The sequence below is a fragment of the Orcinus orca genome, chromosome 11, assembly GCF_937001465.1.
Source record: "Orcinus orca chromosome 11, mOrcOrc1.1, whole genome shotgun sequence".
Lineage (NCBI taxonomy): Eukaryota > Metazoa > Chordata > Mammalia > Artiodactyla > Delphinidae > Orcinus > Orcinus orca.
Window position 1 is genome coordinate 45,643,346 of NC_064569.1, and position 27,950 is coordinate 45,671,295.

Sequence of the window (27,950 nt, forward strand, 5' to 3'; positions counted from 1 at the left end):
ATGTGGCTCCTCTATGCCTGCCCACCCCCTCACTTATAGGTACAGAAGAGCTGCAAATAAACACTGACACTCAGAAGAGGAAAGAAGGGAAGGAAGACCAGCTGCAGTCAATGGCTCTTAGTGATATGGGCATCCTGCAAGACAGGCATAGTGAAGTTTCCTGCTGTGCAGCAGAGAATTCCTCTGATTAGACTCTGGTTCTGCTATTTGAATAAACCTTGTTATCTGTATTCTCCAAGGAGCCACCTTTGGCATGGGGTGGGGCGTTTACTTATTCTCTATCCTCATGATTACATCTCACGTAGGCTTTGGAGAATATTCCCTCCTTGGGGCCATACAAGTTTTAGAGCCAACTTTCTATAGTAGAAATTTGGAAGCCATATAGTGGTTTTACATTTGAACCGTCAGAGACAGTTTGTGGTTTCCTTGCAGTGCAATGCTGCAAAAACTTAGAGGAGATTTTTGCTGTCTCTTAATTCAAGAGAGGACACATTCTTAATCTGTGTTTTGCCACAAGGCTGGATATTAGTAAGACTTTTTGATCAGGGCCTTCTCAATTTTATTTCTCACTGTTTTAAGTCTTAAAGCAATAGAGTTTTCCAACAGTTTAAGACCTAATGTTTCTGGACATGTAATTCCCTTTAATATTTGCTTGCAAAAAAAAGCCAGTACTCGCCTGAGCTCATCTCTTTTTTGTAATGCATCCAAAAATTTCCAGTGCATGCCATTTGATTCTTTCCAACCTCTTCCCTTTGTGCTCAATAGCGTATACTGTGTTTTCCAAATTATTACAGGCGTCATTTTACCAAGTATTTTGTCATTGTAGAACATGATGTTCCAGATAGTGTCTTTGGTCTCTTAGCTCCACACCTACCCTTTTGGAACATCTTCTCTAATGTCAGGTAGGACTACTTTCCTAATCATGTTGTTTCCTGTTATGTTCTAACAGCTGCTGGAGGGAGCTGCAGTGGTAACATTGGTAACAATGTGATTCTGAGTTTCTGTTCAGGCATCTGGGTTTCAATAGCAGCAGCCTCAGTGCTCAGCAATGGTAGATTCTGGGTAACACCATTTTCCCTTTTGCTCCACTGGCCCTAGAGTTAGTCACATCCTGCACTTACTAATCATTGAATAACCTTATCTTCTGCTCCACTGGCCCTAGAGTTAGTGACTTCCTGCACTTACTAATCATTGAATAACCTTATCTTCTGCTCCACTGGCCCTAGAGTTAGTGGCTTCCTGCACTTACTAATCATTGAGTAACCTTATCTACCCCTTTTTTCTACTCCATCCCTCGTGGCACTTTGTAAATGATTATCTGTATTAAATTCTCTCTATTTGAAATACCCAGAATTGTTTCTGTTTTCCTAACAGAACAGTGTTTACTGTCTTGTTTACTAACACAAATAGATTGCCATCCTTTGAGCCTCCAGTATAGTTTTCTCATTGCTGGCCACCTGATTGCTAGGTCAGTGCCGTATATTTTGGTTTTTGTTACAGCAGCACACCACTTCCACTATCATAACCCTGGTACCAAAGCCAGACAAAGAACTACAATAAAAGAAATCTACAGACAAGTATCCTGTATGAACATAATGCAAAAATCTTTGATAAAGATTTCTATTCTTTCTATTCTAGCAAATAGAATTCAGCAGCATATTAAAAGGATCATACACCATGAGCAAATGGGATTTATTTCTGGAATGCAAGGATGATTCAATATACAAAATTTGATCAATGTAATAGCCCACATTAACAAAATGAAGGGAAAGGACTGCATGATCATCTCAGTTGAATAAGCAATCAAATAAACATTCAGTTGCTGGAGAGGGTGTGGAGAAAAGGGAACCCTCATACGCTGTTGGTGGGAATGTAAGTTGGTGCAGCCACTATGGAAAACAGTATGGAGGTTCCTCATAAAACTAAATATAGAATTACCATATGATCCAGCAATCACACTCCTGGGCATATATCCAGACAAAACTATAATTCAAAAAGATACGTGCACCCCTATGTTCATAGCAGTGCTATTCACAATAGCCAAGACATGGAAACAACCTGAATGTCCATCAACAGGTGAATGAATAAAGAAGATGTGGTACATATACACCACATATATATACCATATATACCATTTGCAGCAACATGGATGCAAGTAGAGATTATCACACTAAGTAAGTCAGATATCATATGATATCACTTATATATGAAATCTAAAATATGACATAAATGAACCTATCTATGAGACAGAATAGAATCACGGACATAGAGAACAGACTGGTGGTTGCCAAGGGGGAGGGAATGGGGGAAGGGATGGATTGGGAGTTTGGGATTAGCAGATGTAAACTATTATGTATAGAATGAATAAACAACAAGATCCTACTGTATAGCACAGGGAACTATATTTAATATCCTACAATGAACCATAATGGAAAAGAATATTTTTTTAAAAAAGCAGGGTCTGAAAGAGATATTTGTACACTCATATTCATAGCAGCATTATTCACAATAGCCAAAATGTGGAAGCAACACAAGTGTCCATCAAGAGATGAATGGATAAGAAAAATGTGGCATATACATACAACGGAATATTATTCTGCAATGTGCTACAGCATAAATGAATCTTGAGGACTTTATACTGAGTGAAATAAGCCAGTTACCAAAGGACAAATACTATACGATTTTACTTTTATGAGGTACTTAGAGTAGTCAAAACCATAAAGACAAAAAGTATAATGGTGGTTGCCAGGGGTTGGGGTAGGGGATAATAGGGAGTTATTGCTTAATAGGCATAGAGTTTCAGTTTTATAAGATGAAAAGTGTTTACAGGATAGATGGTGATGATGGCTGCACAACAACGTGAATGTACTTAATACCACAGAACTGTATACTTAAAAATGGCTAAGGTGGTACATTTTATATTATGTATATTTCAAAACAATAAAAAAGTCCTTTAAGACAGTTGCTTGCCTATATACCAGCAATGAACAAGGCGAATTTGAAGTGTAAATCACAATCATTTACTTTAGCACTCCCCAAAATGAAATACTTAGGTATAAATTTAACAAAATGTGTATTATATCTTTATGAGGAAAACTATAAATTCTGATGAAAGAAATCAATGAAAAATTAAGTAAATGGAGAGATATTCATGTTCATGGATAAGAAGACTCAATATTGTTAAGATGTTAGTTCTTCCCAATTTGATTTATAGATTCAACACAATTCCAATCAAAACACCAGAAAGTTATTTTGTGGATATTGACAAACCAATACTAAAGTTTATATGGAGAGACAAAAGACCCAGAATAGCCAACACAATATTAGGGAGAAGAACAAAGTTGCAGACTGACACTGCTTGACTTCATGACTTCCTGTAAAGCTACAGTAACCAAAACATAGTGGTATTGGTGAAAGAAGAAACAAATAGATCAATGGAACAGAATAGAAATCTCAGAAATAGGGACTTCCCTGGTGGTCCAGTGACTAAGACTCTGCGCTCCCAATGCAGGGGGCCTGGGTTCAATCCCTGGTCAGGGAACTAGATCCTACATGCCGCAACTAAGAGTTCTCATGCTGCAACTAAAGATCCCGTGTGCCGCAACTAGGACCTGGTGCAGCCAAATAAATGAATAAATATATTTTTTAAAAAAAGAAATCTCAGAAATAGACCTACATAAATACAGTCAACTGATCTTTGAGAAAGGAGCAAAGGCTGGGAATTCCCTGGCAGTTCAGTAGTTAGGACTTCACGCCTTCACTGCTGAGGGCCTGGGTTCAATCCCTGGTTGGGGAACTAAGTTCCACAAGCTGCGAGGCACAGCTAAAAAAAAAGAGAGAGAGAGAGAGAGAGAGGAGGGAGCAAAGGCAATACAATGGAGAAAACACCATCTTTTCAACAAATGGTGCTGGAAAAACTGGACGTCCACATGCAAAAAGAAAATGAATCTAGACACAGACCTTACGCCCTTCACAAATGTTCACTCAAAATGGATCATAGACCTAGGTATAAAACGCAAAATTATAAAACTCTTAAAAAACAACGTAGGGCATAGAGAATGGACTTGAGGACATGGGGAGGGGGAAGGGTAAGCTGGGACGAAGTGAGAGAGTGGCATGGACTTACATATACTACCAAATGTAAAATAGATAGCTAGTGGGAAGCAGCCGCATAGCACAGGGAGATCAGCTCAGTGCTTTGTGACCACCTAGAGGGGTGGGGTAGGGAGGGTGGGAGGGAGATGGGGATATATGAGGGAGGAGATATAGGGATATATGTATATGTATAGCTGATTCACTTTGTTATAAAGCAGAAACTAACACACCATTGTAAAGCAGTTATACTCCAATAAAGAGGTTTTTTTTAAAAAATAACATAGGGGAAAATCTAGATAATCTTGGGTATGGCAATAACACTTTAGACACTACATCAAAGACACCATCCATGAAAGGAATTATTGATAAGCTGGACTTCCTTAAAATTAAAAAATTCTGCTCTGTGAAAGATACTATCAAGAGGATGAGAAGACAAGCCACATACTGGGAGAAAAATCTGCAAAAGACATATCTGATAAAGGAATGTTATCCAAAATATACCGCAGAACTCTCAATTTCAACAATAAGAAAACAAACAAGCCAATTAAAAATTGGGAAAAACACCCGAATAGACACATCGCCAAAGAAGATATACAGATGGCAAATAAGCTTATGAAAAAATGCTCTACATCATATGTCATTAGGAAATTGCAAATGAAAACAACAAGATAGCACTACACGCCTATGAGAATGGCCAAAATCTAGAACACTGACAATACCAAATGCCAATGTGGGTCAACAGAAACTCTCGTTCATTGCTGTTGAGGATGCAAAATGGCACAGTCACTTCGAAGGACAGTTTGGCAGATTCTAGCAAAGCTAAACATACTCTTAGCATACAGTCTAGCAGTCATGCTCCTTGTATTTACTCAAGTGAATTGGAAACTTACATGCACACAAAAACCTGCACACAGATGTGATAGCAGCTTTATTTATAATTGCTAATATCTGGAAGTAATGGTACCTCCAGACTGTGGAATATTATTGAGCAGTAAAAAAAAAGAGTTATCAAGCCATGAAGAGACATGGAGGAAGCTTAATTGCATATCACTAGATGAAAGAAGCCCATCTGAAAAGGCTACAGCTTGTGCCATTCCAACTATATGACATTGTGGAAAAGGTAAAACTATGGAAACAATAAAAAGATCAGTGTTTGCCAGTGGTTAATGGAGAGGAAAGGATGAATTGACAGGTCACAGAGGATTTTTAGGGCAGTGAATCTATTCTGTACGATACTATTAATGGTAAATATATGTCATTATACATTTGTCAAAACTCGTGGGAACTAAAGGCCCAGGCCGTGGAGGTAACACAGGTGGCTGGTTTCAGGTGGAGCAGGATTGTTTGGCCACAGCAGAGACCTCCCAGTCGGCCACAGGAGAGACCTTGAAGGACACTAAGATGCCTGGTGAACAGCAGACGGAGGAGGAGGTGGGAACAGGAGGGGGAAGAGGAGGAAGAGATACAAGAGGAGACTGGTGCTTCTGGTGAAGAGTGAGCAGGATGAGGGTGAGAAGTATGAGATGGTGAAACTCAAGATCCCCATGGACCACAAGGAGGTCTCCAGGGAGGCGCCAGCACCTGTGGCCAATAGGGCAGGTCCACACTTGGGCTGGCCTGCAGCCATGCTTTTGTTGGCCCTCCATGTCGACCAAGTATCCACTGACATGGGTGAGAGGCTCTTCCTGTACACCTAGCACAGCCAGGGCTCCTTGGTGAGACTGGTGCACAGCAAATATGGCCAAAGGAAAAAAAAGAAAGAAAAAACCCTCATAGAATGTATAACACCAAGAGTGAACCCTAATGTAAACTGTGGACTTTGGGTGATGATGTGTCAATGTAAGTCCAATGATTATAGGGAATGTGCCACTCTGATGTGGGATGTTGATAGTAGGATAGGCTCTGCATGTGTGAGGACAGGGAACTCTCTGTACTTTATGCTTAATTTTTCTGTGAAACTGAAACTGCTGTAAAAAATAAAGTCTGTTTAAAAGAAAAAAAATGAAATGTGGTTTTCAGAATACCAGCTCCAACATCACAGTGGTATATAGAAGGGTGGATTTGAAGCCAAAAGACATAATAATCAGCATACTCTCCATGCAGACAATACAAGAAACCTTGAACAATTTACTTTATTCATCAAGTTCCCAATGTGTGTTATTGCTTTGGTGTGTTTTGATTCCATCTTAATAGTTAAACCCCAGAAGACATTAGCACTGTTTTTTCTGCTGTCAATAATCATGTAGGATTTTTACCTATTTCTCCACTTCATTCCTTCTTACATCTCAGACCTTCCATCTTGTATCCCTGTCCTTTCCTCTGAAGTATATCTTTACTGGTTGCAAACCCTCCTGGGGAGTTGTTTTTTTTTTTGTTCGTTTGGTCTGAAAATATTTGTATTTTTCCCTCATTATTGAAAGATATTTTCACTAGCCATAAAATTCCCAGTGGCAGTTATTTTCTTTCATCACACTGACAATATCATTTATTGTCTTCTGGCTTCCATTGGTGTCATTTGAGAAGTCAGTTCTCAGTCCAACTGCTGCTTCTTTGAAGGTAATCTGTTTCTTTGGCAGCTTTTAATTTAATTTAATTTAATTTATTTACTTATTTTGCGGTACACGGGCCTCTCACTGTTGCGGCCTCTCCCGTTGCGGAGCACAGGCTCCGGACGCGCAGGCTCAACGGCCATGGCTCACGGGCCCAGCCGCTCGGCGGCATGCGGGATCTTCCCGGACCGGGGCACGAACCCGTGTCCCCTGCATCGGCAGGCGGACTCTCAACCACTGTGCCACTAGGGAAGCCCTAATTTTATTTTTATTGTGGTAAATGTACATGCAGTGAAATGCATGGGCCTGTGTTGTAGGTCAATGAGTTCTGACACATGAATCCACCCATCCAACCCATACCCTGGATGATTTTAATATCTGCTGTTATTCATTAGTGTCACTTAGTTTCATGGTGATATGTCTTAAGTATAGACTTCTTTTCCATCTATTCTGCTTTAAATTTTGGGGGGCCTCTTGAATATGTGGATTTTGTATCTTTCATTAGTTCTAGGATATGCTCAACAATTATCTTTGCTTCATTCTTTCTTTCTGTTTCCAGGACTCTAACCAGTTTTCTCACTTTACTCTCTGTATGTCTTATTTTCTCTTTCATATTTTTCTCTTTGTTGCTCTGTGTTTCATTCTGGCTATGTTCTTCTTATGTATTTTCTACTTCACTAATCCTATCTTCAGCTAAGTTTAAACTTTCTTTGAGTATTTAAAAAGAAAATTTAAATGAAAAATTTCAAATACAATCAAATGTAAAGGATAATGAATCTCCATGTATTTATCATGCTGCTTCAACTAAAAATATGGTCAATTTTGTTTCATCTATACTCCCACCACTTCTCCCAGACTCCCACAGAATTATTTTAATGCAAATGCCAGTCATTATACTCTTTCACTGATGCATACACGAGTATGTATCTCTAAGAGATAAGGAGTATCTTTTTAACATGACCATAATACCATTATTACATCTAGCAAAATTGACAATGATATCTTAATATCATATAATATCCAGTCAGTGTCCAAATCTCCCTAGTTGATTCATAAAAGTCTTTTTCTAGGTAGTTTGATTCAGGATCCAAACAAGGCTATACATTGCATTTGACTGATACATTTCCTAAAACTCTTTTAACCTATAACAGTCCTCTTCCCCCTTTTTTTCTTGCAATATATTTGTTGCAGAAACTGGAATATTGATCCTCTTTTATTCTAGATTCTCATGGTGTTGTTTAACATATTGTCCTGTTTCTCATATTTCCTATAAACTGGTAGTTATATACAGAGTCTTGGTTTTTTGGCAAGAATTCTTTGTAGATAATGCTCTGTACTTCCTACTGTATCCCATCAAGAAGCACATAATGTCTGGTTGTTCCTCTTTTCATGATGTTAAGTTTTATCAGTGTATGCACATGGTGTCAGCTTGATTCATCTATAAGGCTCTTAGCTAATGTTTCTGACAGTCATTGATGACTACTGCCTCGATCAATTATTTCGTTAGGATTATAAAATGATGACAGTATATCATTCCTTCTGCTCTTATTAGCTGGAATTCTTCTCTGAAGAATAATTGCTTCTTAAACTATTTAGTTATTTTATTTAGTTTTTAATTTAAAACTCTATATTTTAATTTCTAGAAACTCTATTTTAAATATGTTAGATTATTTTTATAGTTTCCTGTTTTCTGATATATTTTCAAATTTCTTTAAGTATAGTAAGCATAATTATAATCAGGGTCAGGTAATTACAATACTGAATTCTTTGGGGCTCTGTTTCTGCTGTTGTTTCTTCTGGTTCTCATTCACAGTGTCTTATGTCCTTTTGGGTTTAGTGATTTTTCATTATGAGTTACTAACTTCCCTTGGAAAATGATTTGTAGGAGTTCTTTGGTGCCTGGGATGAAGAGGATATTTTTCCAGAGTGGATTTGCATTTGCTTCTGCCAAGTGCCTGGGCCATTATTTTCTCCTCCTCGGAACCACTTAAATCTAAATTTACAGCTTGAATTTTTTTAAAGCCATTTAAATGTTGTGAAATTGGTCTGTAAATTTCTTTAAGGGCCTACTTGTGATTACAAATTCTCCTTTGTTTGGCACTGAGGCAACCTTCCTTGCACTTCCCTGGAGCTGGGGACCTGGGGACAGGTTCACTACCAGGAGGATTTTCTCTCAGAGTCTCCACCTCTAGTGCACCTTTTGTCCCATCCTCTAGAAAACAAAAACACATCAACAAAGCTCAAATCTGTACACTGTTGGTGGGAATGTAAATTGGTGCAGTCACTGTGGAAAACAGTATGGATGTTTCTCAAAGAACTAAAAATAGAACTACGATAGAGCAATCCCACTCCTGGGTATAGATCTGAAAAAAAACAAAAACACTAATTCAAAAAGATATGTGCACCTCAATGTTCATAGCAGCATTATTTACAATTGCCAAGATATGGAAGCAACCTAAGCATCTATCAACAGATGAATGGATAAAGAAGACATGGTATATGTATACAATGGAATCCTACTCAGCCATAAAAAAGAATGAATATTTGCCATTTGCAGCAACATGGATGGACTTGGAGGGTATCATGCTGAGTGAAGTAAGTCAGACAGAAAGACAAATACTGTATGACATCACTTACATCCGGGATCCAAAAAATACAACAAGCTAGTAGACTCACAGATGTAGAGAAAAAACTAGTGATTACCAGTGGGGAGAGGGAAGGGGGAGAGGCAATATAGGGGTAGGGGATTAAGAAATACAAACTATTATGTATGAAATAAGCTACAAGGATATATTGTAAAGCATAGGGAATATAGTCAATATTTTATAATAACTGTAAATGGAGTATAACCTTTAAAAATTGTGAATCACTATATTGTACACTTGTAACTTACATAATATTGTACATCAACTATACTTCAATTTTAAAAAGAGTTCAAAAAATACATTAAAAAAAACAAAGGTTGGGGACTTCCCTGGTGGTCCAGTGGTTAAGAATCTGCCCTCCAATGCAGGGGATGCAGGTTCAATCCCTGGTCAGAGAACTAAGATCCCGTATGCTGCAGGGCAACTAACCCCATGCGCCACAACTACTGAGCCCACACGGCACAACTAGAGAGGCTGCGTGCTGCAACTACTAAGCCCACGCGTTCTGGAGCCCGTGCACCACAACTAGAGAGAAGCCTGCACACCGCAACTAGAGAAACCCGTGCACCACAATGAGGAACCCGTGCACAGCAACGAAAGATCCCGCATGCCACAACGAAGATCCCGCATGCTGCAGCTAAGACCCAACACAGCCAAATAAATAAATAAAAATTTTTAAAAATTAAAATAAAAAAAAAACAAAGGTCAACTCTGCAACTTTGGCAAATGCCTTCCAAGCAAATGTGACTACAGGGTTTTGACTGTCAAAACCCTCTAGGTTTTCTGACTTCATTTAGATTTTGGCCTGTTAATTCTCCACTGTCCTGTTGGCTTTACCATGCTTTCAGAAGGAAGATAATTATATTTTACTCAGCATTTTAAGTTGTTTTTAGTGTGAGGATAACCAACCACGTTGAAGAAAAAAGAAGTCTGTTTAGCTTTTCCAACACAACTTTTTATTTTCATTGGAATTAATGTCTTTTTTCCCCCTTAACTTTCTTTTTTTTTTTTTTTTAACATCTTTACCCCTTAACTTTCTACATAATGATACTTATCATTAATATATTCCCAGGCTCTCCTCTGGTTAAACAAATCTGTTCTCAGTAAGTTCAAATGTATTTGTATTCAATCAGTTTTATTTCTTAAAGAAATCACTCCCAAATCCTTCTGAACTGCTCTAATCTTATGAATTGATCTCTAGTCCTGCCCTACAACTTGGAATCTCCTTTCAGCATCGCCTTGGGGATTCCTTTTGTTTCTCTTTTGTGCAGGATACCTTGTTTCTTGGATTTCATACCTTTTCTGTCTTTTGACTAACATTTGTCCTGGTGTCATAAATCCTCTCCTATCTTTCTGAAGAACAATGCATGGAATATCCATATTTTGAGACCTTGCATGTCTGAAATTGTCTTTATTCTGGACTCATAATCAGATCATAGTTTGGCTGTGTGTAGAATTCTAGGTTGGAAATAATTTCCTTCAAAAATTTGAAACCATTCTTTCTTGTCTTCTATCTTACAATGTTTTGATAAGCCTAACTGCTCTGATTCTTGATCGATCCTTGTATGCAACTTGTCCTTTCTCTCTAGAAGCTCTTAGAATTGTTTGTCTGTGTCCAGTGTTTTGAAATTCTATAATGATGGATGTGGTGTGGGCCTGATTTGTTTTGCTATCAGTGTGCCCTTTCAATTTAGAGACTCAGTTCTCCATTTCAGGATAATACTTTAAAATAATTTCTGTGATGATTTCTTCCATTCTGAGTCTCTGTTCTTTTTGTGGAACTGTCATTATTCAGATGTTCAACTTGCTGGACTGATCCTTTGCTTTTTATTAATTTTCTCCTAAAGTAGAGCAAATTTGATTTTCAACTTTATCCTCCAGTCTTTCTACTGAATTTTTATTTCTGCTATCATGGTTTTGATTTCCAAGAGCTCTTTTTTTCTTACCTGAATAGTAGTTACTTTTAAAAATAGATTCCTTGTTGTTATCTTACACACACAATATATTATCTCTACGAGGATCTTGATGGATTTTTTGTTTAATTTTCAGTTGCTTTTTCTCCCTTGCAATTTGTTTCCTCTAAGTTGCTCTTTTTCTTCTTGCTTGTTTTGGTGTCTTCCTTGTACATTAAATACTTTCCTTAAATGTTTTATGATCCTTGGCTGTCAGCTTATATTTTAGAATGAGAATATTAAAAAGCTGATTGGAAAGATTGTGTGAGGGCTGGGGCACATAGGCCAAGGGCTTAATTGTAGGATTCCTTCACCTATTTCTTTAAGAGAAGCTTGATGAGAGTATCTTTGGGATTTCTCTTTGGGGCTGGACAGACTCTCCAGATGAGTTTTTCCAAAGATACAGTCATTTCATGTTTATGTTTGTTTAGGAATCAATTTCACAGGTTTGCTAAATCAGTTACCATTCCTCCATTTGCTTTCTAGCTTCTAAAATGTTGCTGCTGTTGTCTCCTTTCCCTGTCCCTTTGTTCCTACATGGCCTGGAGGATAATACGTGCATTCGCCGCCTGCCCCTCTCCCCCCAGCTCCCAGTTTTCAACTGGAAGTCCCCATTATTTCTTTAGGATGATTTTATTAGACGACAACTGCAGGATCGCGCTGAAAGGTTTTGACAGAAATTACCAGATTGCCCTTAAGTTGTATGTATATGTGAAAAGAGGAATACTATTATATAATAATTGTTTTGCCACAAGTATTAAGCAGCTTTCAGGAGTATTGCGTGCACGCACCCATACGCCTCAATCCTCCGCCTGGCGGCGGCCGGACACAATACAAGAAAAGGCTTAAAAAGCAATTAGAGATGCGCACAACAGCTGGGCGAGGACCGAGAAAAACTGCTTAACTCGGCCTAGCGGGTAGACGGTGCCTCTCTGGAACTGATAGAGGGTGGGAGGGGGTCCGATATCGTTGGTGATTGGTTGGCCTCTCTGACCAATCGTGAGCAGCGAGTGGTTTTGCTAATCGTCGTGATCCACCTCCTCGTGGGCTTTAGAGCCACATTAGCAAATGGGACTAGGGCACATAAGAGGGACAGAACATTTAGCCAATAACACCTTGTGGCGTTGATGGGCGGGGTGAGGCCGCCGCCAGGTTTAGGGCGGAAGGAGTTGTTCTGGATTAGAAGGGGAACGAAAGATGGCGGCGGAAACGCTGCTGTCCAGTCTGTTGGGGCTGCTACTTCTGGGGCTCCTGTTTCCCGCAAGTCTGACCGGCGGTGTCGGGAGCCTGAACCTGGAGGAGCTGAGTGAGATGCGTTATGGAATCGAGATACTGCCGTTGCCTGTCATGGGAGGGCAGGTGAGGAGGCGTAGAGGGGACGAGGGTCCGGGGCAGAAGGGGAAGGGGGAGAAGGTAGAGGAAGAAGGGCAGCTGTGGAGTCTGTGGCGGGAGCCTAAGGAGAATCGGGAAGAGTTAAGCAGGGGTTTTATGAGGACTCCGGAGGGTCGTAATCAGAGACCCATTCCCTTGGGGCCAGGGCCTGGGAGGGGTGGGGCTTCCCACTGTCCACTTCAGGTCCCAGTTCCTGATTGAAACACTCAGACTCCTCCCCCGTGGAGAAGTAGGAGTGCCCTCGCCCCTCACTCGCTAAACACAGCTGGAGGACTTGTGGTTCTCTCTTGTCTTGACTGGGCTCTTCCCCAGGATATGAAGAGGGATCTCGTTGTTCTCCCTGATCCCAACCTCTCTTTGCCTCCCTGCCCCCCGACCCCCACTTCTTTCCCAGAGCCAAGCTTCGGACGTGGTGATTGTCTCCTCTAAGTACAAGCAGCGCTATGAATGTCGCCTGCCAGCTGCAGCTATTCACTTCCAGCGTGAAAGGGAGGAGGAGGCACCTGCTTACCAAGGGCCTGGGATCCCTGAGTTGTTGAGCCCAATGAAAGATGCGCCCTGCCTGCTGAAGGTGAAAGGGACTGGGATGGAGGGAACTAGGGCTTGGAAACTATCCATTTGGGAACCATTGTGCCTGTGAATGAGGAGTGATGGGGAGGATCTGTTGGAGTTAAGAAGGCCATTGAAGGAGTAGGCATATTGTACAGATAGGAAAGAAGCAAAGAATCCTGTAACCACAGATGACACTTTGCTGAATGTAGAGGAGAGTTAGAAGAGCTCAGAATAAGGGTTAAGCTAAGACTGAGGTGCTAAAGAGGGTCAATGTGGGGCAGTAGGGGCACTCCCCTAGAGAAGCCTTCCTGGTAAAGTCACCCCCTCCCCTGTCACTCTCTGCCCAGTATCCTATTTTATTTTCATCATGGCACTTTTCATGATCTGAAATCATCTTTTTAACTGAATCGTCCGTTTATTCATTTTTGGTCTGAGTCCTAGCACTAGAACGTAAGTCTATGAAGTCAAAGAATTTATCTTGTTCACAGCTGTATCCCCCGTGGCTAAAACAGTATAAGAGAGTTCAATTAATACTTTAATATTCTATGTTTCCCTGGTCTGAATGCTACAAGGATATCATGGTTTCGTATCTTTATGGACGACAAAGAAGGATTTTTTTTCTTTTTTTGGCTGTGTTGGGTCTTAGTTGCCACACGTGGGATCTTCGTTGAGGCACACGAGATCTTTCATTGCAGCGCACGGGCTTCTTTCTCTAGTTGTGGCATGCGGGTTTTTCTTTTCCCTAGTTGTGGCATGCAGGCTCCAGGGCGCGTGGGCTCTCTAGTTTGAGGCACGTGGGCTTAGTTGCACCACGCTATGTGGGATCTTAGTTCCCTAACCAGGGATCGAACCCACATCCCCTGCATTGCAAGGCAGATTCTTTACTACTGGACCACCAGGGAGGTCCCCAAAGAAGGACTTTTTTATAAAAAGAGAAGAGTGGAAAGCCTCCAGGTGCAAACCACTTAGGCTATAGAGGTCTCTCTCCAAGTCACAGAAGGCAAACAGGCCCTCCCTCCTCACCGAGAACCTGGAGGATTGAGTGTGGAAGCAGAGGGAGATGAAAAGTAAATGAGAGATTATGTGTCTTGGAGCCAGGAGAGATTCTGGCTCCAAGAAGAGACATCTGTACTCCATCCCCCGATTGTTCATTTTTTTTTACTGTCAGACCAAGGACTGGTGGACATATGAATTCTGCTATGGACGCCACATCCAGCAGTACCACATGGAAGGTGACTCCCGCCTACATTTTTCCTAAGCCCTCAGCAACCTGTCATGGAAGGTGACCTGCCTCCCCAGTTGCCTTCCCTCCTAGTCCTCTGAGGACAGGGTAACCACGCCTCACTGTGCTTTCTCTTGCAGATTCAGAGATCAAAGGTGAAGTCCTCTATCTCGGCTACTACCAATCGGCCTTCGACTGGAATGATGAAACAGCCAAGGTGGCAGGAGTGTGGGATTGGGAGAGAAAGGGGTCTGGGCTGCAGACTGAGAGCCCTGACGAGAAGGGGAGGGTCAGGATTAGCTGACGTGTTTCTTGGGGTTTGGTGGCTATTAGGATAAAGTGCTCTTCTTCCCCCTTGCTGTCTTTCTCACACCCCTCCCTCCTGCCTGATGTCCTCCCCAGGCCTCCAAGCAGCATCGCCTGAAACGCTACCACAGCCAGACCTATGGCAACGGGTCCAAATGCGACCTCAACGGGAGGCCCCGGGAAGCTGAGGTTCGGGTGAGTCTTGGGTGAGGGAAGTTGACACTCCCTCAGTGACAACTCAGATTCTAAGGGAAGAGGACAGGGTTGCATGGTATAGTCAAGAGTTTCTCTCCCAGACCCTAAACTCTAAGTTTAAGACTCATATTTCTAGCTTCGCGCCACTGCCTGGATTTTCAGAGGCAGTTCAAGTCAACATTTCCCAAATCCCCTCTGAACCCCCAACCACACTTTTATCTGTGTTTCTCCTTTTTGTCACCTAAGCTGGACATCTGAGTGTCATTATTGACTCTTACTTCTTCAATTTGTCCTCCTTCCGTCATTTAACGACTCTGCAATGAGGTCGTGCTGGTGTAGGTATTGGGCTCTGCTCTGGGGGTACAGTGGTGAGCAGACACGCAGCCCCTGCCCTCATGGACTACAGTCAGGAGAGGAAGACAGAGATTAAAGAATCACAGAAATGAGCCTGTGATTACAAACTGAGAAGTGATATGGAGGAAAGGAATCAGGGTCAACAGCAAAGTCCACTCTCTACTTCTAGACTTCTCTCACAACTCGCCTCTTCTTTCCCATGCTTGGTACCTTCATCTCGCTTGCATCACTGCCAACAGCCTCTTAACAAGTGTTCCGCATCCAGTAGTCCTTAACTGAGTTCAGGCAGACAGCTGTATGGTAGGCAGAGTTTCTCAGGTGATTCTAATGTGTATTCACAAACATAAACACCTGTAGAGAACCACGTGACACAAGAATTATCTTCATGTAATACAGATTTGCACATGCAGCTGTGTGCTGGTAAATGCGGAGCACCGGGATCGCCAGGGTAGGGTGGGGTGGTGGAGGGGGAAGCCCAGATGTAATGTTTGCCAGTATCCATGGTATAAATATCCCCATCGTGGCAAAATTCATACTATCACTGTGATGTCAATCATCTTGCGACATTCCTGGAAACTTACCAGTTGGCTCTGGCGAACTGGCCTGACCTGGCTTCAGCACACCACTATGAGCAAGTGTCCCTTCTCTACCGAGTTCTGGAAAGCCTTCAATAATTATGCCTCACACAAAGGATAAGATCCAAACACTTCAGCACAGGCTGGGGTGGCAGCAGCGGAGGTGGTGGGAAGCAGCCAGATTCTGGATATATTTTGAAGGTAGAGCCAAGATTTGTTGATGGATTGGATGTGAGGTGGAGTCAAGTATGACTCCAGGGATTTTAGCTGGAGCAGCTGGGAGAATGGAACTGTCATTTACTCAAGTGGGAAGAAACTGGTTTGGAGGAAGAAACTAGGCTGGTGTTGGACATATGAAGGTCAAGATGCCTATTAGATATCCCAGTGGTGATGGTCAGCTGGTAGTTGCGTCTGTCACTCTGGAGTTCCGGGACAGGGTCTGGGTTGGAGATATAACATCTTACTGCGTTTCTGTCCCACTGCCCTTCTTCCTGTCCTTTGAACCAGTGAGTCTCATTGTTCCCTCTGCCTAGCGCCATCTTCCCAGAGATCTTTGAATGGCTGGCTCCATCCTGTCAGGTTATATACACCTACGACACCTCCACAGGGAGACCTAACATAGGCACACAGACACACACACCCTTCCGCCTTGATCCTGGTAAACAACTACGGTGTTTTATATTCTTCAATGCATGTATCATTTCCTGAAATTAGTTTATTTTTTGAGTTTAATCTGTCTCTCTATCCCCAGTAGAATAAGCTCTAGGAAGTCAGGGACAATGTCTGTCTCATTTTATGCTGTATCCTCAGTGCCTTCAACAGCGCCTGGCACCAAGTAGGTGCCCAGAGATTCTTTACTGAATGAATGGAAGAAATGATGAGCCATTTCAAAGGCCACTTTATTTTACGTGACCTTTCTTGGCTAGCCCAGAAAGTTCATTGTGTTCCCTCAGCGCTTCATATACATGCAACCACGTCCACATATATCCACGTCTTAGCCTGTTTGGGCTGCTGTAACAAAATACCACAGGCTGGGTAACTTATAAACAACAGAAATTTATTTCTCACAGTTCTGGAAGCTGGAAGTCTGAGATCAGGGTGCCAGCATGGTTGGGTGAGGGCCCTCTTCCAGGTCACAGACTTCTTGTGTCCTCACAAAGGAGCTCTGTGGGGTCTCTTTCATAAGAGCATTAATCCCATTCATGAGGGTTCCATCGTCATGACCTAAGCATCTCCCAAAGGCCCCACGTCCTAATACTGTCACAGTGGGCATTAGGAATTCAATATACGAATTTTAGGGAGACACAGACATTCAGACTACAGCAGCCCACAGCATCCACACACATATATGACCTATTATAGCGCTTGATCGTATTGTTTGTTTCTTTACTTGTCTGTACCTCCAGTAGGCCGAGAACTGAAGGCAATTTTCCTCACATCTGCTGAACCATATGCCCTGTGCTAAGCACTGGAGATGAAATGGTGACTGAGAGACCCAGTCCTGCTCTCAGGAGACAGACATTAAATAAAGAGCCACAGGAAGCAGGGTAAACTCTCTGATGGGTGAGGCACTTTTCACAGGGGAGCACACAATAAAGGAACTAATCGAGTCCAGGTCAAGGGGAGGCCTCTGGAGGAGGTGGCCTTTGAACCAGCAGTTGAAGGATGAAGAGTTAGTCCAGCAGCTATAGACCAGTGGGAAGGAGAGGGCGTTCCAGGCGGAAGGTACAGGGAGTGCAAAAGGCCTGGAGGCAGGAGGGATCGATAGCCGTTCCCAGTGACTGGAGGGAATTGTGGGAGATGAGGCTGGGCAGTCTTTAGGGGCAAGGCACAGGTCATGAAGCTCTGTAGCTGTGTTGAGGGGTTTGGACAATCGGAGAAACGAGGGGGCGCCAGTGAAGTACTTTGAGCAGAGTGGTACCATATTCGGTGTTGGTTTTGAAGGCTCGCTCTGGCTGGAGCATAGCAAATGGGTGGGAGACCAGTGAGAAGGTGGTTGCAGTAATGCAGGTGAGAAAACAAGGTGGTCCAGGGGTGAAGACATGTGAATTATTGGAGAGATTTAAGGGGCAAAATCAATATAGTAAGATTCCCAGGTTTCTGGCTTGAGCAACTGGATGGATGGTGATTTGTTTTTGAGATGGCTACAGTGGGAAGAGGAGTAGGTTTGGTGAAGGAAAATGATGATTTTGATGTTGAATACGATGATTTTAGTGGCTGTAGGCATCCAAGTAGAGATATCTGAGGAGGCTGTGGATCTGCGGGTCTGGAGCTGACGAGAGAGATCTAAATAGGACCCAGAGTGCTGGAGCCATCAACATACTGTTAATAACTGAAGCCATGGTATGGATGAAATCCCCCCCCGCCCCCCGCCCAAGAAACAGGATATAGTGAGAAGTGGGACAGAACTGTGAGGAAGCCAGCATTGAAAGCCTGGGCAGAAGGGAGCTTTGCCAAGAAGAAGCGACCAGAAGGGAGACTGTGGTGACATGGAACCCAGGAAGGACATGTCTCAAGGAGGGACTGGTCCGTGTTGTTGGCTGCATCTGAACCTTCAAGGAAGTGGAGAATTAAAAACTGCTTGTGGGTGATCATAGGAATTGTTATTTTAATAAAAGCAAAACAGGAACATGGAAATAAAAATTCAGACTGTAGGGATGGGAACCAGATGAAAATTGGTAAGTCCTCTGCTCCCAGTCTCCCCTGACCAGTCCTTGGGTTGGACTCAATGCCAGAGGTCATTGGCAATCTCCACCAGAGCAGTTTTAGTGGGCTGGTGAAGCTGAGGTGTTGAGGAACATGGTGAGGAAGTGGGAATCTTTGAAGAAGTCTGGCTGTGAAGGGAAGGGAAAAGGCAAGCACTAGTTAGCAGGGCTGTGGGCTTGGGAAAGTGGGACTTTGTGCTTGTTGTTTCATGTGTTAAGATGGGAGCGTGTTTAAATGCTGGGTGGACCTAGTAGAAAGGAGGCAAGGCTGAGGTTCAGGAGAAAGAATGAGAAGAGAATGTGGGCAGGGCTGCGATCCTGAGGAGGCGGCTCTGTGCTTGTAACTAGAACAGAAAGATGGCATATTTGCTGGGGAGTCTGGAGGTTTTAGTGGCAGAAAGTTGAGGGCGTTCCTCTGTGGCTGCTTTTATATCCTAATGGGCCACCCAAGTTCGTAGCCTGAGTGACTGAGTGAATCCCCCACTCCGGGGCAGGCCTGGTGAAGTTCCATCTTCCCGGTGCCTCCTTGGCGGGAGCAGTGTGCACAGCGTTTGGTAAAAGTGCAGTTTCCGGGGAGTTTTGGAGCAATCGGTTAGCCATCTGGAATTAAATAAATTTGGATCCCTATCTCAATTCGTACATTAAGTAAGATTTCAGAGAGATCTAAGATTTTTCCATTAAAATGTTTAATTATGAAACATTTCAAACATACAGAAAATAATGTCAAAGAGACCCATAAATCCACTGCCAAGTTAAACAGATGTTAACATTTTGCCATATTTGCTTCAGATCTGTTTTTTTTAATAGAAGGAATAAAATGCTAATGATATAGTAAAAGCCACCCTCTCATTTCTTCCCTCTCTCTCCTCTCCAGAAACAACCACAACCATCTCTATGCTTGCTTTGTACTTTTATTAATGCTACACATATCACAGGCAATATATACATTTTGTATTTTAAAATTATACATTGGTATAGTTTTGCTTTTTCACTAATCGATGTTTTTACCATTCTGTGGAGTGACATGGAGATCCAGTTCGATGACTTTTTTAAAAAATAAATTTATTTATTTTTGGCTGCGTTGGGTCTTCATTGCTGCACGGGGGCTTTCTCTAGTTGCAGCGAGCGGGGGCTACTCTTCGTTGTGGTGCGTGCGCTTCTTATTGCGGTGGCTTCTCTTGTTGTGGAGCTCCGGCTCTAGGCGTGCAGGCTTCAGTAGTTGTGGCACGCGGGGTCAGTAGTTGTGGCTCACGGGCTCTAGAGCGCAGGCTCAGCAGTTGTGGCGCACGGGCTTAGTTGCTCCGCGGCATGTGGGATCTTCCCGGACCAGGGCTTGAATCCCCTGCATCGGCAGGCGGATTCTTAACCACTGCGCCACCAGGGAAGTCCTAAAATGGGTTTTTCTATATTAAAATATGCTGTTGAGATTTTGATAGGGATTGCATTGAATATGTATATCACTTAGTGTAGTATTGCCGTCTTAGCAATATTATGTTTTCCAGTCCATGAACATGGAATGTCTTTCCATTTATTTGTATCTTCTATAATTTCTTTTAATAATGTTTTGTGGTTTTCAGTATACGAGTCTTTCACCTCCTTGGATAAATGTACCCTAAGTATTTTTTTTGATGCTATTGTGAATGAAATTTTTTTTTAAATTTCCTTTTTGAATTGTTCATTGCAAGTGTATAGAGATACAACTGATATTTGCATGTTGATTTTATTCCTGCGTCTTTGCTGAATTCATTTATTAGCTCTAACAATTGTTTTGTTTGGGTTCCTTTGGATTTTCTTTTCTTTTTTTTTTTTTCAGGAGAAGGAAGGATTTATTACTTACAGCAAGTACGAAGGACAGGGGGGATCTTTCCCAAACCAGTGTCTCCCCGAACAGCAAAATTGGGGAATTTTTTAGCTAAGGGTACATGCATACTCATGAAGAGGCTTGAGTAGAGGAGATCAGCATAGAATTGGGGCAGAAGTGGGCAGAGTCCAAGCTTTAGTGTATTGAAGCCAGGAAGGTCAGTATCATCATTCTGGCCTCTATCTGGGTGGGGGCCTTAGTTCCTACAGGACTCAAAGACTGTATCAGATTGCTATGTATATCCCTTGAGGAGGAGCTAAAACTGCACCCCAGATGGGACTCAAACCCGCAGTCTTCCAATTGAAACCACACAGCTCGTCTCAGGACTTAATGAAGCTCAGGTTCTTTATGTTTCAGAGCAGAAGGAATTCAGCAAGAGGGAAAGTGATAGGTAAGAAGTAGATTTATTAATATCCTTTGCAAAGAGGTTGCAGGAAAATGAGGCACAAGAGATGGTCATGTCCCAGGTCTCAGGTGAGTTCCTGGGATGGGCCATCAAGTGAGGGTCCTTGATTTTGTGCAGGAAAGAATTCAAAAAGCAAGCCGTAGTAAAGTGAAAGGAGAGATACACATTCCATAGGCAGAATGTGGTCCATCTCAGAAGGCAAGCATGGCCTCCTTTGGATTTTCTATGTGTAATGTCATGTCACCTCTGAAACAGATAAATTTACTTCTTCCTTTCCAATTTGGGTGCCCTTTATTTCTTTTTCTTGCTTAATTGCTCTGGTTAGAACTTCTAGTACTGTGTTAAATAGAAGTGACATAAAGTAGGCATCCTTATCTTCTTCCTAATATTAGGGGAAAGGCTCTCATTCATTCATCATTGAGTGTGACATTAGTGGTGGGGTTTTCATGTATGGCCTTTATCATGTTGAGACATTCTCTTCTCTTCCTAGTTTATCAAGTGATTTTATCGTGAAAGAATGTTGAATTTTGTTAAATGCTTTTTCTACGTGAATTGAGATGATCATGTGGCTTTTTTCTGCATTCTATTATATTAATGTGATGTATTATGTTATATAGATTGATTTTTTTATATGTTGAACCATCTTTGCATTCCTGGAATAAATCCCACATAAATCATGATGTATAATGCTTTCAGTGTGCTGCTGAATTTGTTTTCCTCGTATTTTGTTGAGAAATTTTGCATCTGTATTCACAAGGGATGTTGGCCTATAATTTTCTTTTCTTGTAATACCTTTGTCGGGCTTTGGTATCAGGGTAATGCTAGCCTCATAGAATGAGGTAGGTAGGCATTTTTTTATATATTCCATATTTAATTCCTTAGTTACTTACCTTTTCTCTATAGCTTATCTTTTTCTTTTGTTTAGAATGTCTTAAACGTACCTTTAATTAACAAAATTTTTTTTCAGAACAAACTTTTTATTGAAGTAGAGTTGATTTACAGTGTTGTATTAGTTTCAGGTATACAGCAAAGTGATTCAGTTATATATATTTTTTCAGATTCTTTTCCATTATAGGTTATTACAAGATATTGAATATAGTTCCCTATGCCATACAGTAGGTCCTTATTGTTTATTTTATGTATAGTAGTGTGTGTCTGCTAATCCCAAACTTCGAATTGATCCCTCCCCCACCCCCTTTCCCCTTTGGTAACCATAAGTTTATTTTCTATGTCTATGAGTCTGTTTCTGTTTTATAAATAAGTTCATTTGTATCATATTTTAGATTCCACATATAAGTGATATATGATATTTGTCTTTCTCTTTCTGAATTACTTCACTTAGTATGATAATCTCTAGGTGCATACATGTTGCTGCAAATGGCATTATTTCATTGTTTTTATGGCTGAGTAGTATTCCATTGTGTATATATACCACATCTCTTTATCCATTCATCTGTCAATGGACATTTAGGTTGCTTCCATGTTTTGGCTATTGTAAATAGTGCTGCTATGAACTTTAGGGTGCATGTTTCTTTTTGAATTATAGTTTTATCCGGATATATGCCCAGGAGTGGGATTGCTGGATCATATGTAACTCTATTTTTAGTTTTTTTGTTTTTGTTTTTTTTGCGGTACGCGGGCCTCTCACTGTTGTGGCCTCTCCCGTTGCAGAGCACAGGCTCCGGACACGCAGGCTCAGTGGCCATGGCTCACGGGCCCAGCTGCTCTGCGGCATGTGGGATCTTCCCGGACCGGGGCACGAACCTGCGTCCCCTGCATCGACAGGCGGACTCTCAACCACTGCGCCACCAGGGGAACCCTATTTTTAGTTTTTTAAGGAACCTCCATACTGTTTTCCATAGTGGTGCACCAATTTACATTCCCACCAACAGTATAGGAGGGTTCCCTTTTCACCACACCCTCTGCGGCATTTATTATTTGTAGACTCTTTAATGATGGCTATTCTGACTGGTGTGAGGTGATACCTCATTGTAGTTTTGATTTGCATTTCTCTGATAATTAGCAATGTTGAGCATCTTTTCATGTGCCTGTTGGCCATCTGTATGTCTTCTCTGGAGAAATGTCTATTTAGATCTTCTGCCCACTTTTTGATAGGTTCTTTGTTTTTTTTGATATTGAGCTGTATGAGCTGTTGTATATTTTGGAAATTAAGCCCTTGTTGGTCACATTGTTCGCAAATATTTTCTCCCATTCCATAGGTTGTCTTTTCGTTTTGTTTATGGCTTTCTTTGCTGTGCAAAAGCTTTTAAGTTTAATTAGATCCCATTTGTTTATTTTTGCTTTTATTTCCACTTCTCTAGGAGACGGAGCCAAAAAAAATTTCTGTGATTTATGTCAAAGAGTGTTCTGCCTATGTTTTCGTCTAGGAATTTTATAGTATCTGGGGTTTTTTTTCTGTTGTTTTCTTTGGCTGCATTGGGTCTTCGTTGCTGTGGGCCGGCTTTTCTCTAGTTGCGGCAAGCAGGCTTCTCATTGCAGTGGCTTCTCTTGTTGCGGAGCACAGGCTCTAGGCGTGCAGGCTTCGGTAGTTGTGGCATGTGGGCTCAGTAGTTGTGGCATGTGGGCTCAGTAGTTGTGGCTCATGGGCTCTAGAGCGCAGGATCAGTAGTTGTGGCGCACGGGCTTAGTTGCTCTGAGGCATGTGGGATCTTCCCAGACCAGGGATCGAACCCATGTCCCCTGCATTGACAGGCGGATTCTTAACCACTGTGCCACCAGGGAAGTCCCAGTATCTGGTTTTATATTTAGGTCTTTTAATGGGATTGTTTTCTTAATTTCTCTGATATTTCATTGTTAGTGTATAGAAATGCAGCAGCTTTCTGTATATTAGTTTTGAATCCTTAATTCCAATATGATTAAAATTTTCAGTCTTTTTCTTTATAGTTTGTACTTTGGATCTTTTATTAAATACTTTTCTATTCACCTATATTTTTGAAGTTTTAGAAGATTTCTTATTATATTTCGGACTTCAATTCAATCAAAAATTTAATGTATAGTGTAAGCTTGGGACCTAAATATACCTAATTTCCATCAGGATAACCAGTTGTCCCAGCATCATTTATTGAGTAATCTGCATTTCCTCTCTGATTTGTAGCACCACCTCAGTCATTTATCAGGTTCCAATATATGTGTGTACTTTCTTATTGGCTTCTCTTTTGTTTTAAAAGTCTGTCTATTACTAAGTTTTGTTATCTGATAATGTGTATTTTCCTTTGTTCTTCAAAACCATCTGGGCTATTGTTGGATAAGTTCTGTGAAAAACTGTTTTGGGAGTTTTAACTGGAAGTATGTTGAATTTTAGATTAATTTGGAGAGAATTGATATTTTATGATATTGAGTCTTCATATACTATGAACATGATGTTTACTTGTTTTTATTGTCTTGTACTTTAGTAAGATTTAAATGTTCTTTGTGAAGCTCTCGTACATCTTACGTGAGGTTAGTCCTAGAGACCTTGTAGCTTTTGTTTATTTGTGTCTTGTGTGTATATGTACATGTTTCAAGCATACAGGCACCTTATAGTTTTTGATGCAATTGTAAATGGCATCTTTTAAAAAGTACATCTTATGATTGATTGTTGCTGGTGTATGGTCACATTAATTGATTTTATGTATTGATCTTGTATTCAGCAACTTTGCTGAACTCTCTCATTTCTAATAGTTTGCAGATTCCCATGGATTTCCTGTGTAAATAATCATGTCATCTGCAAATAGGGACAATTTTGGTTTCTTCCTTTCTAATTCATATACATTTCATTTTCCTTATACTTACAGTGCAATAGAAATGGTGATGATGGCCATCTTTGACTTGTTCCTGACTTTAAAGGGAATGCTCCTGAAGTTACACTAGTTTTTAAAAGTATTTTATTTATTTATTTAGCTGTGCCAGGTCTTTTTGTGGCACGCAGGATCTTTGTCGTGGAGTGCAGGATCTTCGTTGTGGCGTGCAGAATCTTTAGTTGTGGTGTGTGGATCTTTTTTTTTTTTTTTTTGGCTGTGTTGGGTCTTCACTGCAGTGCGTGGCCTTCTCATTGCGTTGGTTTCTCTTGTTGCAGAGCAGGGGCTCTAGGCACACGGGCTTCAGTAGTTGCGGTGCGAGGACTCAGTAGTTGTGGCTCATGGGCTCTAGAATGCAGGCTCAGTAGTTGTGGCACATGGGCTTAGTTGCTCCACGGGTTGTGGGATCTTCCCGGACCAGGGATTGAACCCGTGTACCCTGTATTGGCAGGCAGATTCTCAACCACTGTGCCACTAGGGAAGTCCCCGTGTGGGATCTTTAGTTGCGGCATTCAGGATCTTTTTTCATTTGCAGCATGCAGGATCTAGTTCCCTGACCAGGGATCAAACTTGGGCCCCCTGCACTGGGAGTGCAGGGTCTTTATTTATTATTTTTTTTAAAAATATTTATTTTATTTACTTATTTTTGGCTGCGTTGGGTCTTCATTGCTGTGCACAGGCTTTCTCTAGTTGTGGTGAGTAGGGGCTACTCGTCCTTGCGGTGAGCGGGTTTCTCATTGCGATGGCTTCTCTTGTTGTGGAGCATGGGCTCTAGGCTCACGGGCTCAGTAGTTGTGACTTGCAGGCTCTAGAGCGCAGGCTCAGTAGTTGTGGCGTACAGGCTTAGTTGCTCCGCGGCATGTGGGCTCTTCCTGGACCAGGGCTCGAACCCGTGTCCCCTGCATTGGCAGGTGGATTCTTAACCACCATGCTACCAGGGAAGCCCGCGCAGGGTATTTAACCAAGGTTTTTGTTTTGTTTTGTTTTGTTTTTAATAAATTTATTTATTTACTTTTGGCTGCGTTGGGTCTTCATTGCTGCATGTGGGCTTTCTCTAGCTGTGGCGAGCGGGGGCTACTCTTTTGTTGCGTGTGCAGGCTTCTCTTGTTGTGGAGCACAGGCTCTAGGCGCGCGGGCTCAGTAGTTGTGGCTCGCGGGCTCTAGAGCGCAGGCTCAGTAGTTATGGCGCATGGGCTTAGTTGCTCCGCGGCATGTCGGATCTTCCCGGACCAGGGCTCAGACCCGTGTCCCCTGCATTGGCAGGTGGATTCTTAAACACTGCGCCACCAGGGAAGCCCGGGAGTGCAGGGTCTTAACCACTGGACCACCAGGGAAGTCCCTGAAGTTACACTATTAACATATTTTCCTGTAGGCTTTTTGTAGACTCTCTTTATCAGGTGAATGAAGATCCATTCTATTCCTAATTTGCTGAATATTTTCATGATGCAAAGCTGTGGAATTTTAACACATGTTTTTCTGTATCTATTAAGAGGGTCCTATGGTTTTTCATCTCTGTTTTTTTATATGGTAAATTAAAGTAATACATTTTCTAAGGTTTTTTACCCTTGCATTTCTGGGATAATCCATCGTCTTGAACTATTCTTAACACACTGCTATGTTCAGTCTCCTAATACGTGATTTTTACAGCTATTTTCATGTGTGAATTGGTCTATAATTTTCTTTTTTTGTATTGTGCTTACCATCTTTTGGTATCAGGTAATATTAGCTTCATAAGTGCCTTGAGAATCTTCCCTCTTTCTTTGTTCTCTGAAATAGTTTGCTAAGATAGGAATTCATCTGTTCTTTAAAGGTTTGGGAGAACTCTGTAAAACTGCCTCATCCCCACAATTCACCACAGTATTGGTATATTGTGGGCATGGTTTTTACTACTGTTTTAATTTACTTAATGATAATAAAATTTTTTAGGTTTACTATGTCATGAAGCATTAATAAATTATAATTTCTTAAGCCATTATTTCATTCCTAAATTTTCAAATGTATTAGCATAAAATTAGTGTTTTATTTTTATTTAAAATCTGTTTTTGTAGATATACCCCCTTTTTAATTCCTAATATTGACTTTGCCTTTTCTCTTTTTGTTGATCTGTCTTGCCAGAGATTTGTCTATTAGTCCAAGAGCTACCTTTTGACTTTGTTTATCCTCTCTATTGTCTGATTACTATTTCATTAACATCTTCATTATTTTATCTTTATTATTTCTTTCCTTCTTCTTCTTTTAAGTTTGTTCTGTTCTCTTTCTAACTTGGATTTTTTTTCACACTTAAAAAATTTTATATTTAATTTTTGAATAGGTATTAAATTTTCATAGCTCCAATGTAGAAATGCTTTACAAAGTATACAGAGAAAAGCCTCAACACACCTTTCCCCTCATCAGTCTCTTCCCATCCCCATAAAAAGGTAACCATTGTTAGCTTCTTTTTATACACTCAGAAATTTTTTTTGCTCTTATTAAAACATTTTTAAAAATTGAAGTATAGTTGATTATATTATATAAATTACAGGTGTACAATATGGTGATTCACAATTTCTAAAGGTTATACTCCATTTATAGTTATTATAAAATATTGGCTGTATTCCCTGTGTTACACAGTATATCCTTGTAGTTTATTTTATACATTATAGTTTGTACCTCTTAATCCTCTATCCCTATATTGCCCCCCTCTTCATCTCCCCACTGGTAACCACTAGTTTGTTCTCTATATCTGTGATTTGACATTAAGTTATTTATTGCTTTTCCAATGTTAAACCAATTTTGCTTTCCCGAGATGAACCCAGTTCAGTCATATGTATTACCTTTGACTATCCTTTTATATCTTGTTGGGCTCAGTTTGTGATGTTTTAAAGGATCTTGTATAGTGTATCTCCTGAGAGATATTGACCTGTAGTTTTTCCTTCTAGTACTGTCCTTATCATGCTTTAGTGACAAGGTTATGCTAGCCTCAGAAAATAAATTGAAAAATGTTCACTTTTTCTATACTCTGAAGGGTGTGTAAGATTGCAATTTTTTATTCCTTAAATGTTTGCTAGAATCACCTGGAAAATCATCTCAGTCTAGGTTTTCTTTGTGGAAAGATTTATGGAAACCCTTTATGATTTGTGGAAATCATAAACTTATGATTCATTTGATTTAGTAGTTTTAGGAATATTCAAAGTTTTCTATACCTAGTTGGGTCAGTCTTAGTAAGTTATATTTTTTAGGAATTTATCTAGTTTGTCTCATTTTTCAGATTTATTGGTATAAAGTTGTTCATGATATCCTTCTATTATCTTTCTAATTTCTGTAGCATCTGTAATTAGGCTCTTCTTTTCCTTGCTCATGGGTTA

At 41.0% G+C, this 27,950-nt stretch overlaps 1 protein-coding gene across 4 annotated transcripts in view; it reads left to right on the plus strand.

The window, feature by feature from the left end:
• Positions 1-12,404: 12,404 nt before the first annotated feature.
• OS9 (OS9 endoplasmic reticulum lectin) overlaps positions 12,405-27,950 on the plus strand; it is a 29,568-nt gene continuing 14,022 nt past the window's right edge. For all 4 annotated transcript variants that reach the window (XM_012535500.3, XM_012535501.3, XM_004276557.3 and 1 more), the window contains exons 1-5: positions 12,405-12,600; positions 13,028-13,204; positions 14,354-14,417; positions 14,548-14,624; positions 14,810-14,908. In XM_012535500.3, the coding sequence (XP_012390954.1) occupies positions 12,439-12,600; positions 13,028-13,204; positions 14,354-14,417; positions 14,548-14,624; positions 14,810-14,908 (579 nt within the window). In that variant the 5' untranslated portion in view covers positions 12,405-12,438. The remainder of the gene's footprint in view (positions 12,601-13,027; positions 13,205-14,353; positions 14,418-14,547; positions 14,625-14,809; positions 14,909-27,950) is intronic.